Source organism: Halichondria panicea, chromosome 9 (assembly GCF_963675165.1).
Source record: "Halichondria panicea chromosome 9, odHalPani1.1, whole genome shotgun sequence".
Classification (NCBI taxonomy): domain Eukaryota; kingdom Metazoa; phylum Porifera; class Demospongiae; order Suberitida; family Halichondriidae; genus Halichondria; species Halichondria panicea.
In genome coordinates this window covers 3,634,611-3,648,988 of record NC_087385.1, presented here as the reverse complement: position 1 = coordinate 3,648,988, position 14,378 = coordinate 3,634,611, and the positions used below count along the sequence as shown (strand labels likewise).

General features: G+C 44.7%; 2 protein-coding genes across 8 annotated transcripts; one reads left to right on the top strand and one right to left on the bottom strand.

The window, feature by feature from the left end:
- Window positions 1-170: 170 nt before the first annotated feature.
- On the bottom strand, window positions 171-7,550 carry LOC135341828 (formin-J-like). 5 transcript variants are annotated; one of them, XM_064538494.1, is made up of 18 exons: window positions 7,404-7,480; window positions 7,272-7,337; window positions 7,147-7,209; window positions 6,992-7,093; window positions 6,888-6,931; window positions 6,752-6,816; window positions 6,495-6,590; window positions 5,733-6,419; window positions 5,507-5,611; window positions 5,283-5,416; window positions 5,097-5,170; window positions 4,715-5,004; window positions 3,658-4,577; window positions 3,461-3,535; window positions 3,246-3,359; window positions 1,991-3,093; window positions 813-1,555; window positions 171-480 (listed from the first exon to the last, which is right to left on the bottom strand). In XM_064538494.1, the coding sequence occupies exons 7-18, from the start codon at window positions 6,558-6,560 to the stop codon at window positions 343-345; spliced, it is 4,449 nt and encodes a 1,482-aa protein (XP_064394564.1). In that variant the 5' UTR covers window positions 6,561-6,590; window positions 6,752-6,816; window positions 6,888-6,931; window positions 6,992-7,093; window positions 7,147-7,209; window positions 7,272-7,337; window positions 7,404-7,480; the 3' UTR covers window positions 171-342. The 5 variants fall into 5 exon arrangements, with proteins under 5 accessions (XP_064394564.1, XP_064394562.1, XP_064394563.1 ...); XM_064538492.1 differs by having other exon boundaries at window positions 6,888-6,998; window positions 7,051-7,093; XM_064538493.1 differs by having other exon boundaries at window positions 6,888-6,998; window positions 7,051-7,209.
- A 35-nt stretch (window positions 7,551-7,585) lies between these two features.
- On the top strand, window positions 7,586-14,370 carry LOC135341829 (uncharacterized). Of its 3 annotated transcripts, XM_064538496.1 has the most exons (30): window positions 7,586-7,951; window positions 8,004-8,065; window positions 8,115-8,213; window positions 8,573-8,738; window positions 8,794-8,962; window positions 9,068-9,141; window positions 9,188-9,428; window positions 9,481-9,548; window positions 9,682-9,759; window positions 9,810-9,920; window positions 10,015-10,081; window positions 10,136-10,236; window positions 10,283-10,441; window positions 10,501-10,581; window positions 10,850-10,984; window positions 11,042-11,105; window positions 11,152-11,304; window positions 11,361-11,655; window positions 11,992-12,070; window positions 12,124-12,238; window positions 12,294-12,374; window positions 12,424-12,588; window positions 12,638-12,696; window positions 12,745-12,906; window positions 13,170-13,298; window positions 13,397-13,527; window positions 13,580-13,835; window positions 13,904-14,000; window positions 14,048-14,155; window positions 14,206-14,370. In XM_064538496.1, the coding sequence occupies exons 1-30, from the start codon at window positions 7,715-7,717 to the stop codon at window positions 14,271-14,273; spliced, it is 3,810 nt and encodes a 1,269-aa protein (XP_064394566.1). In that variant the 5' UTR covers window positions 7,586-7,714; the 3' UTR covers window positions 14,274-14,370. The 3 variants fall into 3 exon arrangements, with proteins under 3 accessions (XP_064394566.1, XP_064394565.1, XP_064394568.1); XM_064538495.1 differs by having other exon boundaries at window positions 12,638-12,906; XM_064538498.1 differs by lacking the exons at window positions 13,904-14,000; window positions 14,048-14,155; window positions 14,206-14,370 and having other exon boundaries at window positions 12,638-12,906; window positions 13,432-13,527; window positions 13,580-13,722.
- Window positions 14,371-14,378: the final 8 nt, after the last annotated feature.

Here is a 14,378-nt window from a genome sequence, read left to right as displayed (position 1 = left end):
TTGCGCTATACGGTACGTACATACATCTTTTATAATTACACTGTCATTAAAACCACTTGTGAGTAATCAGAAAGGTTATGAATTTTCACAACTTGAGTAAGAATTTAATACCAGCAAAATGAGCTAAACAGTGAATTCGCAAACAAATCTACTTGTGAAAATATGTCACCTTAAGGTAGTCAACTTCAATTATTGCAGCACAATTAAATAAGAAAGCACAAATTATTGTACATGTACAGCATAAAATAATTACACCTCAAACATGTACATTAATGAGAGTATTCAGCCGCATAATATACCTCAAACACTAATGAGAGTGTTCAGCCAACAAATTTACAGTGTCTAAGAGCTAGAGTCTTCCTTGTCCTTAAAAGAGGACCACTTGTCCATCATATTCTTCATCTGCTTAGACTTTGTCCCAGGAATCGCAAACTCACTTTTCTTTGCATCAGAACTATCTGAAGTACTGGTATTGGCAGCCTGCACAAGGACACAAGTGGCATTAAATAGAGCAGTCACACTGTACTGACAAGAGAGTAGTACTAAAATCCGTAAATTTACAGATTTTAGGGCACTAATTTAAAAAAATTCTCAGCAAGAATAAGAGTGTCAAATGATGTACAACTAGGAGTTTTTAGTGAAATTTGGAGTCAGATAACAGATGAAAAAGAGGACTAGCTAGACTACGTTTAACGCACTCTCAAGCATTAATTTTCGTTTTACCTTGTGCAAAACGGAAGTTCAAACTTACTTTCAAAATTACAAGCGTTTATACATTAAGGTACTTTTTAGCACACAATACACAAACTTACTTCTTGAGCTAGCTGATAAGCCATCTTGCCATAGCCTCCGCCTCCACTGGTTGGTGTGGTTGGAGTTGTAGTCCCAGTAGTCCCATAATAGCCAGCCCCGTAAGAACTGCCATAGCTTGACGCTGCTGGGTAGGCGCTGTATCCAGGGTATCCTGCACCATAGGCCTGGTATGCAGCAGCACTGGCTTGCTGCACATAAGCATTGTACGCTGCCTGCACATAGTTGTTCGTAGCATAGGCATAGCTGTAAGCTTGTTGCTGTTGGTTTGCTAGCATGTAGGCTGAATAGTCTGTGGTAGTGGTTGTAGATGCTAGAGTACTTGTAGCTGGTGGTGTGGGGGGCGTGGGAGGAGCAGGTAGAGCCTCTGAACTCTTAACAACAACTGCATCTCCATCAAAAGGCTTGGGCAAGGAGCTGTCCTTGTCAGAGAGTGAATTGCTGTCTGCAGGGGGTGTTGGAGGGGCTTCTGGTGGTGGTTGGGGTAGCGGGTCCTCTAAAAGTGTGGGAGGAAGTGGAATGGCAAGGGAAATCTCCTCTTGGCTGTTGATATGCTCAGCAATTGCAGGAGGAGCAATAGATTCAGAAATGTTTGTATCAATACTGTTATCTCTCGCAATAACAAGTCCAGCTTCATTGCTTGGTTCCTGTGAAAATGGCTGTGGACTTGGAGTGTTCTCTTCATCAATGTCCATGTCACACTCCATGATCGGTTCCTCGATTTCCACCTCAATTGTGTTTGTTCCTACATGTGTGAGATAACAAACATAACTGGTACTATTCGAAAAAGGCATCTACGAACAAACAAAACCATGGATTGTATATCACATTGTCAAGGTAACGAGTGTGTAATAACGGCATACAGTCCCTACATTTTAACGCGGTCAAGTATTCTCAGGACATAATTTGGTAAGGGTCGCCATGATACAAAACACACAATTATGAGAAATTTTATGTATACAACACGGTCTCAGGATATATCTATTAGGTACAATTGTCAAGGTGGGCTCTAGTGGAATTAGTGGAACCACATGTATGTGTAGAAGAAGGTCAAGGCCGTCCTAATCAGCTATTTACAGATGGGAAAATCTTGTTGATCACAGTTGGTGAATAAAAATATCACTGCACATGTAGAGTAGTAGTAGCTGAAGCTAAGGCTTTGCATCGCATACACAGGTACCTTGTTTAGAGCGATTCTCCACAGCATCGTATGTATATACGGACACTTCTTCACCAACTTCATCACTGGTCACTTCTTCACTAACTTCATTACTGGTCACTGCAATCTTATCACTGGAGTCTACAGTCCTCAGTACATCCTCGGCAACTCTCTGTACTTTACTAGGCTCAACTGTTTCAGACAAACTAACAGGTATAGGAATTTGGGGAACCTGTACAACAGCTGCTTCTTGAGGTAAATCTTGTGACATTTGAACTGCTTCTCCAGTCTCGGCTTCAGCTACTTCCATTCTGGGTGCGACTACGTGTTCAGTTTTATCGGTGTCCGTCTCTACTTTGTCTGCCTCAACGTTTATCGATTCTGTCTCAGTAGGAGGCCTGCCAACATTTTCCCTCGACTCTTGAGCTAGTTCAGTGTGAGGTTCTCCAGTCATTGGCGTAGACACTACAGGCTGTGTTGTTTCAGGCTGGATGGCAGCAGTTGTTGTGGCATACTGTGAGTTTGTTGTGTACTGTGACGGATACTGCACGACTCCAGGAGTAGCTTGAGTTACATCCTGTCCGTACCACTGCCCCTGCCCCTGTCCCCACTGCTGATACGCACTGGGATCGTAGTAACCCTGATAATAGTAGTAGGGCACTTCTCCAGTGGTTGGGTGCTGATAGTACGTGGCTGACATGGCCTGAGGCTGTTGAGCTGCCAGGGTTTTAGGTGTCTCTGGTTTATCGTCTGGCTTTCTGTCTTTCCCAAGAGTGCGTTGGGTGCTAATCCGCCCGACTTTTCCCACAATGACATTAGGAGGTGGCTTAGACGCCTCTTCTTCCTTATTTTCATCTTTCTTTCCATCTTTCTTTTCTTTATCAGTTTTGTGATGCTTCTTCCTTTTCTCTTTTTTTACCTTCTTGTGCTTTGGCGATCTCCTCTGGCTGCGTTCAGTGGAGTGGGGGGAATGGGAATCTTTGGAGTGAGATCGTTTGCGTCTGTGCCCCGAACGGGAACGAGATCGATTCTTCTTGCTGCTGCGATGAGAGCTCCTTGACGATCGTCTTTTAGAGTGTTCATCTTTAGAGTGTTCATCATCTGAATTGTCATAGTGGTGAGACCTGCAAAAAGGGGTTGTGAAATATCAGCAGATAAACACCATATTATTACACACGTACGGTACATGTACATGTAGGTACAAGTGAGTTCAACTCTTAGCTATACATGGAAGCAAAAGGGGTGTAACACAAACAGTTAAGCAAGGGTTTTGCACCTGTGGTGCCTTTCTCTCCTGGATGAGCGCTCCTCAGAATCATCAGAACTGTAGTCCCTTCGTGAGCGTCTGGAACTCTTGTGTTTTCTAGAGCTGACCTCAACGTCTGAATACCTAGAGGGGCAGGGTGAACTATTGAACAGATGTGATAGCCTACCAAGAAATACAATTTACTGCACTAAACATACAAAGATCACATTTCCATTCAATCATACCTCCCACGATCCGAGTCACTGTGGTAATCATCATGTTTCTGTTCATACTTGGACTTTCTACTGGGCGACCTTGACCTGAACACATGTGGACATGTTTGTAAACACCAGTAATGAATGTAATTATACGCATTAAATTGTTCACATGTACATGTACAAGGATCAACAATACACAACGTACATTAAGTAGCATTACTGACCTCTCAGAAGTGATCCTTTCCCTTTTTTCCTCACTGTCCATGTAGCACCTCCCGACGGTCTCTCCTTTACCAGTGGAACCAGAATCAGCACTACTCTCGCTTGATTCCTCTCCCTCCTTTGTAACCCTCTTCTGATCGCTGGAGGGGAACCGTTCGATGCTCTCCGTGGGGCTGGGGGACCAGTTTTGGTACAGTCCAGATGACGTCTTTTGTCCTTGTCCTTTGCTTGTCTTCACGAGCATTGCTTCAGTCTTTTCAATTGCAATAGGAGGGTCACTTTTAGATCCAGGTAAAGGTTCAACTTCTCCAGTCTCTGGTTCAACTCGTGAGTCATCCACACCGCTTCCCTGAGTATTACCGGGAGGTGGAGCAATGACGACTGCACCCTGGACGCCCTCTCCTGTGGATTGCTCTACTCGATTCACCGGAATTTCTGGTTGGGGTTTGTTCATTGGCTGTTTGACAGCACTTATGGGAGGAACCTCCTCTTTCTTGTCTTTCGATGACACACTGAATTTGATTCGATGTCTTTCGAGCAGCCTTTCTCGTATACGAGCTTCACTCTCGGTTATTTGTTGTGTAGAGGGAGCTGCAGCCTTAGCACTTGACTCATCTGATTTGATGACACCCATGTCAAAAACTCCAGAGCTTTTTGGGCTGTCAGAAACAATTTTCTCTTCAGAGGGTGGAGGGTACTCGGAAATAAACTCTACTCCTTCAGGGTTTATGGGTACCACTTGTTGTTCCACTATGGCATAGTTTTTTGCTTCAGGGGGAACTTCAGTGATAACAGTTGGTGCCAGTAGCGGTATCTCAATGTTATCGGTGGACTCTCTAGAACGTTGTGGGCGTAGACCGGGATAGAGCTTCTGTCGAACCTTCTGCAAGGTGAGCTCACTTTTGGTGGATGGGGAAGGGGGCTGTAGGAGCAGGGAATTGAACAATAACGGTACACGTAAACAACCAGTACTGCAGTACGTCATACTCAAGTACAGTAAAATTTGCACTAGCAATGACAACATACTTTACATGTACATGTACTAAAAGCTAGACATGCCTTGCTATGTCTCACAGTGGGTTGTACTTTGGGAGTACACTCTCCTTTACGGTCAGGGGTCGGCTCTATTGGGGGTGGTCCTGGTGGAGTGCTGCTAACCTCTGCTGTGGTCACAAGCTGACTTAGCCTAGTTGGTTCCATTGCAGGAGGTAGGTTGACGTTCGGCTCATCACTTGTAGGAAGTTGGTTGCTAAGGGAAACATTTAACGTGGTTGGTTGAGCAGCAGGGGTGACCAATGGAAACTCTTCATTGTCAGAGCTGTCCTCTTGACCTGAAATCTCATGTGAGTCTGCAGGTGAAAAAGGCAAGTACTCTGAGTTTACAAGTACACATTACAGTACTTGTGAGAAGTGTGGCTGGTGCATGGTTGTTGTTGTGTACCTGCTAGTTGAGTGGGATATTCCCAGGTGGTCTCCCCAGTGGATAGATTGTGGTACTGGTAGCGACACGAGGAGCTGTGCATGGTCATATATATACAACAAGTAAAAGCTAGTAAAATAAACCACAGTACAATTTATAGCCATACTACAAACAGCAATACAAATGCAGTATAATGGCTGTCGGCACCTGTCCCAAACGACTTTCCAGCCTTCAGGAGCTGCAGACTGCTCGTACTCCTGTAGTGAGACTGCAAAGGATCTGAGCTTTGAGAGCATGAACTTTGAGTTGATACCACCCTCTTTCCAGTCTGAGAGTCGAGTCTGTAGGGACAAATAAAGGTGACCTTTTGTTGTTACAGAACATTTTTTGTGGTTTGCACTGATAAGATACACATGTGCACAAATACATACATGTAGCTGAATGCTGAGCAGCTGTACATCAGAAAGCCCTTCGTTGGTCACATGCAGGTAGCCTAGCTTGCGAGTGAGCTGATCAGCCATGTTTGATACCTGGAACTGCAAAAACAACGATCATCATACTGAAACAATAACAAGGTGGATGTATTGCAAGTATACCAAATAACAGTGCATATCACATGTACATGTACATTAAATACACGACAAGTTGACAACCCACTCTTAATGCTTGCTCTGCCTGTGGACTCAGTTTGATTTGGGGAGAAAGGTTCTTCTTGGCAGCACCAACAGCCTTAGACTTGAGGCGTTGCTTTTTGGATACAGGATCAAGGCTGTTATTTGTTAAGCCTTCAGTATCCTCCTCTGAGCAAGCTTTTCTTTTCAGCCCTGGCCTTGCAGTAACATCACCCTCCTCAGTCACATGTGACTGTGCATCCTTGGGTACGTGAGAGGGCGGTAGAAGAGGGCCAATAATTATCTCCGTAGCTGGGTCACCATCCTTCTTTGTAGACAGTGGTTTTGGCCCGGTCTTATTCACCAAATCACTTTGTATATCAGTCTTGCTTTTAGCACTTTCATCATCTGTTTTGCTTTCAGCAATTTCATCATCCTCTTCTGTATTTGAAGCTTCTGTATCAGTTTTACCATAAAACTGCTTGTAGTAGGCATAGTAATCAGCGTATGGATTGTCCGCTTCCGGTTCCATGCTAGTGTCTTCTGGAACGGGGTTATCAGGAGTGTTATCAGCAATGACTCCGTTGTCAGGGAGAGTCCATGACACCTGGTTCGTTCTGGGGTTCCAGTAGTACGTATGGTTTGATTTGGGATCGGTGACTTGCTTCCAAAATGTTAGTTCCTCAGGCTTCACTGCTTCTTTCGTTTCTGGGTCCGTCGCACACGATTCAAGCTGTAGGATAATAGAAAATAATTATAAACGAAATACACTGAGAGTACAAAGGTTATACAGTTATACAGTACATACCATTGCAGCATGTGCAGTTAAATCCTTGGCTGTTTCCTGCTCGGTGTTCATAGGTTCATCATCCATGGAGTACTTGCTGCTCACAGCGATGATTCCCTGACGACGAGGAAGGGTAATGATTAGTGGATACTGGCACAGTGGAATAAGAGGTATAATTATAATCTACAACTCAGTTGAGGCAAGTGTAGACTCAGTTGAGGCAAGTGTAGATCTACACCTACATTGTATATTACATTACATTGACACACACAACTGACATCCAAAAGATCCTTTAACTTTGTCTTAGCTTCAGTGCTCTCTTCACTGCCTTCAGACTCCTTATCTGTAGAACACAGCATGTACTCAACAGAGGGATGGAGGACATATGCAACACAGGGTGTTACGAACACTTACCGGTACCCAAAAGGCTGCCACCGGAAAAAATGGTTTCTGATATACTGTACAAGTAGTGTGAGGAGCGGAGCATAGAGGGTAAAGGTACCCAACCATAGGCTTACCATCATACTGGCAGAAGTACATAGATCTTTCAGAGATGGTATGCATATAAAGCACATACCATAGATAGTATATTTGGGATCAGTCTTGTTCACCAAGTCACTCTGTGCATTCGTTTTGTTTGAGTAAATTTTACATGCTCATTACTAATACTCACTTCTGTAGTAGCAGCCTCTGTATTTGCTCCGGAAATATTACTATCTATGCACATACTGTAGAGCTGATTGATTTGTGTTGGTGGGGAGGGCTTTAATATATAAACGTACACCAGTTTACACTCACATGTAGTGGGCAGCTGTACAGCAGTTTGGCGGTATGGGTCAACAAAGGGTGTTTGCGAACTCGAACCTGATAAATGGACAGTGGTTTATGACTCTTTCACAGAGTGTTATGTTGTAATGATGTATAACTTACCGTTGCTTGATTCTTTTAGCTTTTTACTAGGCGTCCTACGTGCTGTAGCTTTATTCCTGCCCATGGTAACTACCTTAGGTAGACTCTCTTGTGAACTGTTAATGTTGCGATGATCTTGAAAAAACGTGGACAAGATGTCTGTCAAGGTTGCACGTGATGAGGTTTTAGTGCTGCAACATTGCCCTTTAACGATTCATACCAATGCCAAGTTAGAGTGCTGGGTCCAAAGACTGTACTGCTAGCTAGCTACATTGCATTGTAGCACGTAGAGCTAGCTAAAGACAGGATCTAGGATCTAGGAGCAGTGTGATATGGGAGCTGCCAGTAGTGTATTACCTAAGACCTCTGTGTCGTTCTCCCTGAATGGGCGTGCTGTGATCGTGGACAATGCCAGTCCTAGGTTAACTCTGAACGAGTGGTTGCGCTTGCAGCCAGGGCTCTCAGGAACAAAGAGGATGTGTGCAGAGGGTGGCTGTGGCTGCTGTGTTGTTACTGCAACCATGCCAGATCTTGTCTCTAACAGCACCAAAACTGTCGCCATCAACTCAGTGAGCTCTCATTATTAACTAGATTAAATGATCAACATACCGTACCTCCCAGTGTCTGTGTCCATTGTACTCCGTGGATGGATGGGCCATAACGACTGTGGAGGGCATTGGGGAGTAAGATGGGAGACTCACTTTAGCATGTGATATAACTTTCATTCCACAGCTCCAAACGAGGGTTCCACCCAATTCAGTCTAAGGTGGCAGAGTTAAACGCTAGTCAGTGCGGATATTGCACTCCTGGCTTTGTCATGTCCATGTACAGGTACGCATGGTGAAAGATCAAAGATCTTACCGTCTTTTTTCATTAAGTGCCACCCAAATAGAAGCACCAGGTACAAACAATTTCAATTTGTGCCTGTAAATTCTGGAATTAGTTTTTGCTGGCTCTTAGGAATAACCAGTCAATTGTATCATTATGGCCTCATGGAACGGCTACTATTACTCTACGTTCTCCAAACTGAAATTCTTGTTTACGCATTAATTTTGTGCGCCACTATAATTGGTCGCTGGAAATAAAAAAGACGTTACCAATATACATATAAAGTTATGAGCCTCCAAAGTCTAAACCTTTCAGGCAAAATATTTGATTTTTAATTAGTCACCAACACACAATTGCTGCAGTTTGTTGAAGGCCAAACCAGACCCCAGCAAACAAGAGGTGGAAGATAACTTTGACGGTAATCTGTGTCGCTGCACTGGCTACCGATCTATCCTGGATGCCATGAAGTCTTTTGCCTCAGAGAAGGCTGCACACAATGATTGTGGCGTTGCATGTGTGGACATAGAGGTGAGCATCCACACCCATGCACCCTTTCAGCTCAGTAGCCATTGTACCAATGCAGGATCTTAATGGTGGAAATGTGTGTCGCAAGGAGAAGGTGGTTGGGGGTATGAGGTCTGATGAGGGTCAGTGGTACCGCCCAGTTTCTCTCTTTGAGCTGGCCAGTGTCTTTAGTGAGGCTACCCAGAGTAGTAAGACCATCAAGCTGCTCTGTGGAGACACTGGAAGAGGTGAGTGTGAGTATAGGTGTTGGAATTTATCTGCTAGCACTTCCTTGTACTTATTGTTGCTGTTTCTTGTACATGTATAGTGATAGATGTGAGTATGTCTTGCAGGTGTATTCAAGGTCCCTGAGAATTTTGATGTGTATATTGATGTGAAGGCTGTTCCTGAGCTCAACCAAGTGACGGTAAGCCATACCCCCTCCCTAGACCACCCCTAACCGGACCCCTCAGGTGACTGCCGAGGGGATGAGAGTGGGAGCAGGAGTGCCTCTGGCAGTGCTCCTAGCTCAGCTGACGATCCACCAGTCACCCGTCTTTCAGCATCTGGCAAAACACCTCCTCAAGATTGCCAATGTCCCTGTAAGGAACGTTGGCTCCTGGGCCGGCAACCTTATGCTCACCCATGACCATGACAACTTTCCCTCTGACGTTTTTACCATTATGGTTGCCGCTGGGGCCTCCATTGCTCTCGGTGAGTGGTAATGCTATGGCAGGCTGACAATATTTTGCTTTCTCCTCACAAGGCTTCTCCAATGACAAATACACTGCTGTTGACTTGTGGACTTTCTTGAAGCAAGACATGAGCAAACAGGTATATTTAACATGTGAGTACTTGCATAGTCCACTGTTGATGGAAATTGCCAAATTTGTGTCATTACTGATGAGCATTAGACATTTTATTCTTTGTTTCCTTGGGTGTATCACACGTTGAAAATTGTGTGCAGATGATATTGTTCATGGACATTCCAGTTGGTGGGTCTGACATGGTTTTCAGGAGCTACAAAATTATGCCAAGAGCAGAGGTAGCTTTGAGTATATATGAATTCAATTGTCATTGATACCCCTCCTTTAGAATGCCCACGCCTATGTGAATGCAGCTTTCTCTGCCCAAGTGGACTCTTCTAACAGTTTCACAGTCAAAACACCTCCCGCACTCGTGTTCGGAGGAATTGACACCCATGCTGTAAGCATTTCGCTCGTCTTTGTGCCCTATTGAGTGTGTGTGTGTGTGTGGAGGTGGAGGGTGCTTCAACTTTTGTCTTCCTCAATACATGTAGGTGGAAGGTGCTTCAACTTCTGTCTTCCTCAATGGCAAGAGCCTTCTGGATCCCAACACTCTCAAAGGTAGGTCAGCAGATTAGCAGCTGTACACAAAGATTGTTGTGTACGTGTGTAAAGGTGCTTTGGAGGTTCTGAGCAAGGAGTTGGTCCCCAACTCACCCCCAGGAGCAGCATCACCAGACTACAGAAAGAGTCTGGCAATCAACCTTTTCTACAAGGTAAGTGACCGTCACACCCACCTTACTATGACTACATCCCCTAAAGTTCTACCTGGAGGCTATCCCTGGACACCTTTCTCAAGTAGTGGCGTCTGCAGCTGCTCCGTACGTGCGACCTGTGTCGTCGGGCAACCAGACCTACTCGTCTAACCCTACTGAGTACCCCATCAGTAAACCCCTGCCTAAACTCACAGCGTCTCTTCAGGTACAGCACACACTCTCACTCTCTGGGCCTAGCTATAGCTCACCTGTGTCTCATTGCAGGCTTCAGGTGAGGCGCAGTATACATCTGACATCCCCCCTCTACCCAACCAGTTAGCCGCTGCTTTTATTCTCACTACTCAGGTGCATGATTGTTTATTTTTATGTCCTAGGGCATAGCCGCCTAGTTATAAGCTCATTGTATTTGCGCGCGCGCGTGCGCATGTGTGTGTGTAAGTTTGTCTGTCTGTGCATTCCATGTAACTGCTCAACAGTCGAAATGCACGTACAACTAAAAGCTTCTATTGCATCCATATGCTTCTAGCCACGTTTTCTTGGTCATGCATTTCTTAAAACACCTGATCATCGAGTTACAAAATACGTTATCAAAATCTCCGAATATGCTCTACAGGCTAATGCTACAGTAACAGCCATGGACACCAGCAAAGCAGAAGGTATGCCAGGTTTTGTGCAGGTCCTAAAAGCTTCTGACATTCCGGGCAAGAACACTTTTGTCTCTCCTAACTCCACCATCATGCCAGAAGAAGTGAGTGGTCTCATTACTGCTAGTGATTGTATTGTGTCTTTGATGCTTTCTGTGCAGTTGTTTCTTGATATTAACAGGGTGTCTCAGTACGCTGGTCAAGCAGTAGGATTGGTCCTTGCTGGTAAGCCATACCATCTCATTCACATGTATCACCCCAGTCTCCACAGACACTCAGGAACAGGCCAATCAGATTGCAGCGGCAGTGACGATGCAATATCATAGTCAAGGAAAGCCAATCCTTAATTTGGAGGATGCCATTCGCAGTAATTCCTTCTTCACCACCCCCTCAAAGGAGACCACCACTGTCGGAGACCCCACCAGTAAGTTGGCGTTTCCCTTGTAAAAAAACTGTTATACGTACTTGATGTCTGTACAGCTGCCATTCAGAACTCGGATCATGTGATTTCTGGTCAGATATCTTGTGGTAGTCAGTACCACTTCACCATGGAGACGCAGACAGCTGTGGTTGTTCCACTTGAGGAGGGCTATGCTGTTTACAGTGCTACCCAGTGGATAGATAATGTGCAGGCCGCAGTAGCCGGGGTCTTGGGGGTTGGTGCCAGCTCCGTAGATGTCTCCATCAAGAGAGTAGGTGGAGCATACGGATCCAAACTAACAAGAGCAAACATGGTTGCAGCTGCGTGTGCAGTTGGTGCTCATGCCTCACGTAGGTAAGTGATTATTCTGTAGTTATCAGTTATCAGATGATTGATGGTCAGTCTCAAGCTAGCCTTGTTCCTGGCCTAACTTTTCTCTATTCCGCTAAAGAGGAGTCGGGCCGGAAACAAGGCTAGTCTCGAGCTACAAAGATCGATGTAACAAAAGGCTATGGACTTATTTGTGTCTCAACATTCTAGCTAGTTTATTAAAACGTTGTAGTTTTTGGGAGATTTTATATTTTTAGTGCTGCTCTAAGTTTAAAGGTGGTTGCCCATCCAATCATCCACACAATAATGGAACGTAGCACTTTAAAACCGATGTCACTCAGTGTGTCCTATATTTTGCAGACCTGTGAAGATGCACATGGACCTAGAAACCAACATGAAGCTGGTTGGCAAGAGGTTTCCTTACCTCGCTACCTACCAGGTAAGACATTCAAACACCTTATACGTTTAAGATAATTGCTATGTTACTGGTAGATTGGCTTCAGTAAGGATGGTATTTTGAATGGTGTCAAGGTGACTGTGTACACTGACTGTGGCTGGAACCCAAATGACAACTACCTCTCGGTGGCAGCAGACCATATTGACAATGGTGATTAGAAAAATTGAATGGCTTCACTGTTTCATTGGGTATTAAATTGCTATAGCCTACCACTGTCCTAACTGGGAAATAACCACTAGAGCGTGCAAGACAAACACTCACGCGAACACTTATTGTCGATCGCCAGGTGAGTATTAATCCTTTGAACATGGATTGCTCTATTGCCTATACTGTAGGCACTTTACCTGCCATCTTCATCATGGAGAGTATGATCGACCACGTGGCTCGCTCCCAAGGTCTAGTGGTGGAGAATGTCAAGAGGGCCAACCTCTACAAGCAAGGCATGGTAACTCCGCGAGGCTATCCTCTCAAGTACTGCAACATCTCAGCTGTTTGGGATCGTAAGTTCAAAGGTTTGAGTAATGCACAATTTATGTCATTATGCGTCAGAGCTCTACCAGTCTGCTGATGTTGAGAGTCGGAAGACTGAAGTGGCTGCTTACAACAAGGCGAGTCTTTGCAAACAAAAAGGCAAACTTACATGTACGTATATGCAGGGCAATCGCTGGCGTAAACGTGGACTGACGATGATGCCTCTGAGGTTCGGAATAGCTTGGAATGGTTCACCATACACAGTCCTGGTCAGTATATATGCTGATGATGGCACAGTGGCCATAGCTCACGGTGGAGTTGAGATTGGGCAGGGAATCAACACTAAGGTGAGATACGTGTGACATATTTAACATGTCTCTGGAGTAGATCATGTGCTTAAATGTACGTAGTTGATTCTGTGTCACTTGAAAAGTTGTGAGTCACTTTCTACTATATATACGTGACGTATCTCTCACTAGAAATTAAGTGCTTATCCGAATAATAATTGCTAGCTATCAAGACAGTCACACCAAGTCTGCCCTAATTATAATTTGTGAAGTTGTATACTGTGCACCTTGGTTACTCTACACTGTATTATCAACCTGTGTAGGTGGCTCAGGTGGCTGCTAAAGTGTTGGGAGTGCCCATAGGCTTTGTGAAGATCAAACCAACCAACTCTCTCACCAATTCGAATGCTGCAGGAACAGGGGGAAGCATTGGAAGTGAACTCAACTGTTTGGTAAGCTCCAAAGAGTAATATTTTCTTGATTACATAATATGGGTACCGGTATACCGTAATGGGCTATTTTCACCTGTTTGTACACACACCCACGAAAGGGTACAAAAAATGCTTGTGGTGTACTAAATGGTAGGATTCAGCCCATCCGTGTGAAGAATCCGGACCTCTCATGGCCGGACCTCGTTAAGAAGTGCTACTCTGAGGGGATTGACTTGTCGGCAAGATTCTTGTGAGCTTGGCGAACCAATCATGCACACAATGTTATGGGATGTTTTCTTCAGTGTGAATGAAAATATCCCAAGCTACTATGTGTACAACACATGGGGGACGGCAGTGTCTGAGGTTGAGGTGGATGTTCTGACTGGAGAAACACAGATTCTGAGGGTGGACATTCTTTACGACTGCGGACAGAGCATCAATCCAGATATAGACATTGGCCAAGTTGAGGGGGCATTTGTGATGGGTCTTGGCTACTGGCTCACAGAAAGGGTTCTCTACGATGAAGACTCTGGACAGCTGCTCACTCACAATACCTGGGTAAGCCCACATACTGTACATGCATGTATGACTCATGCACAGCACCCTCACGTACCCACCTTCTGCAGGAGTACAAGCCTCCCTCCTCTAAAGACATTCCTATTGATTTTCGAGTCAAACTCCTCGAGAATACTCCTAATCCTGTCGGCATCCTTAGCTCCAAAGGTATGTGTGTACATCGAATGTGTTTGTGTTGTGAGAGGTACTTGCAGCCTCTGGAGAGCCGCCTCAGTGTATGAGCTGCTCTGTGCTGTTTGCTGCCAAGAGGGCCATCGAGAGTGCTAGACAAGATGCTGGGAATACTGACTATTTCCCTCTTGGTATGCTCCATAGTATGTATGAGGATACATTGCACCTTTCCTCTCTACAGTGGGACCTGCTACAGTCGAGGCTATTCAGACTGCTTGTTTGGTCAACTCCAGCCAGTTTATTTTCTAAACTGTTGTGTGTTTATAATTTTTTATAATTATTATAAAGCAGGTACATGTAGTATAATTATAGTGTATGGGATTTAACATGCGGTGACTTTTCGAAAGTGTCAAT

Bases quoted from the DNA above. Each gene is read 5' to 3' on its own strand.
- LOC135341828 (XM_064538490.1), bottom strand. From the start codon at position 7,467: ATGGGCAGGAATAAAGCTACAGCACGTAGGACGCCTAGTAAAAAGCTA. The intron at 4,578-4,714 runs GCATGTCTAGCT...CTGCTCCTACAG, and splicing joins CCACTGTGAGACATAGCAAG to CCCCCTTCCCCATCCACCAA. The intron at 3,536-3,657 runs GTCAGTAATGCT...ACATGTGTTCAG, and splicing joins GAAAGGATCACTTCTGAGAG to GTCAAGGTCGCCCAGTAGAA.
- LOC135341829 (XM_064538495.1), top strand. From the start codon at position 7,715: ATGGGAGCTGCCAGTAGTGTATTACCTAAGACCTCTGTGTCGTTCTCC. The intron at 9,921-10,014 runs GTAAGCATTTCG...CAATACATGTAG, and splicing joins GAGGAATTGACACCCATGCT to GTGGAAGGTGCTTCAACTTC. The intron at 13,299-13,396 runs GTAAGCTCCAAA...CACCCACGAAAG, and splicing joins GAAGTGAACTCAACTGTTTG to GGTACAAAAAATGCTTGTGG.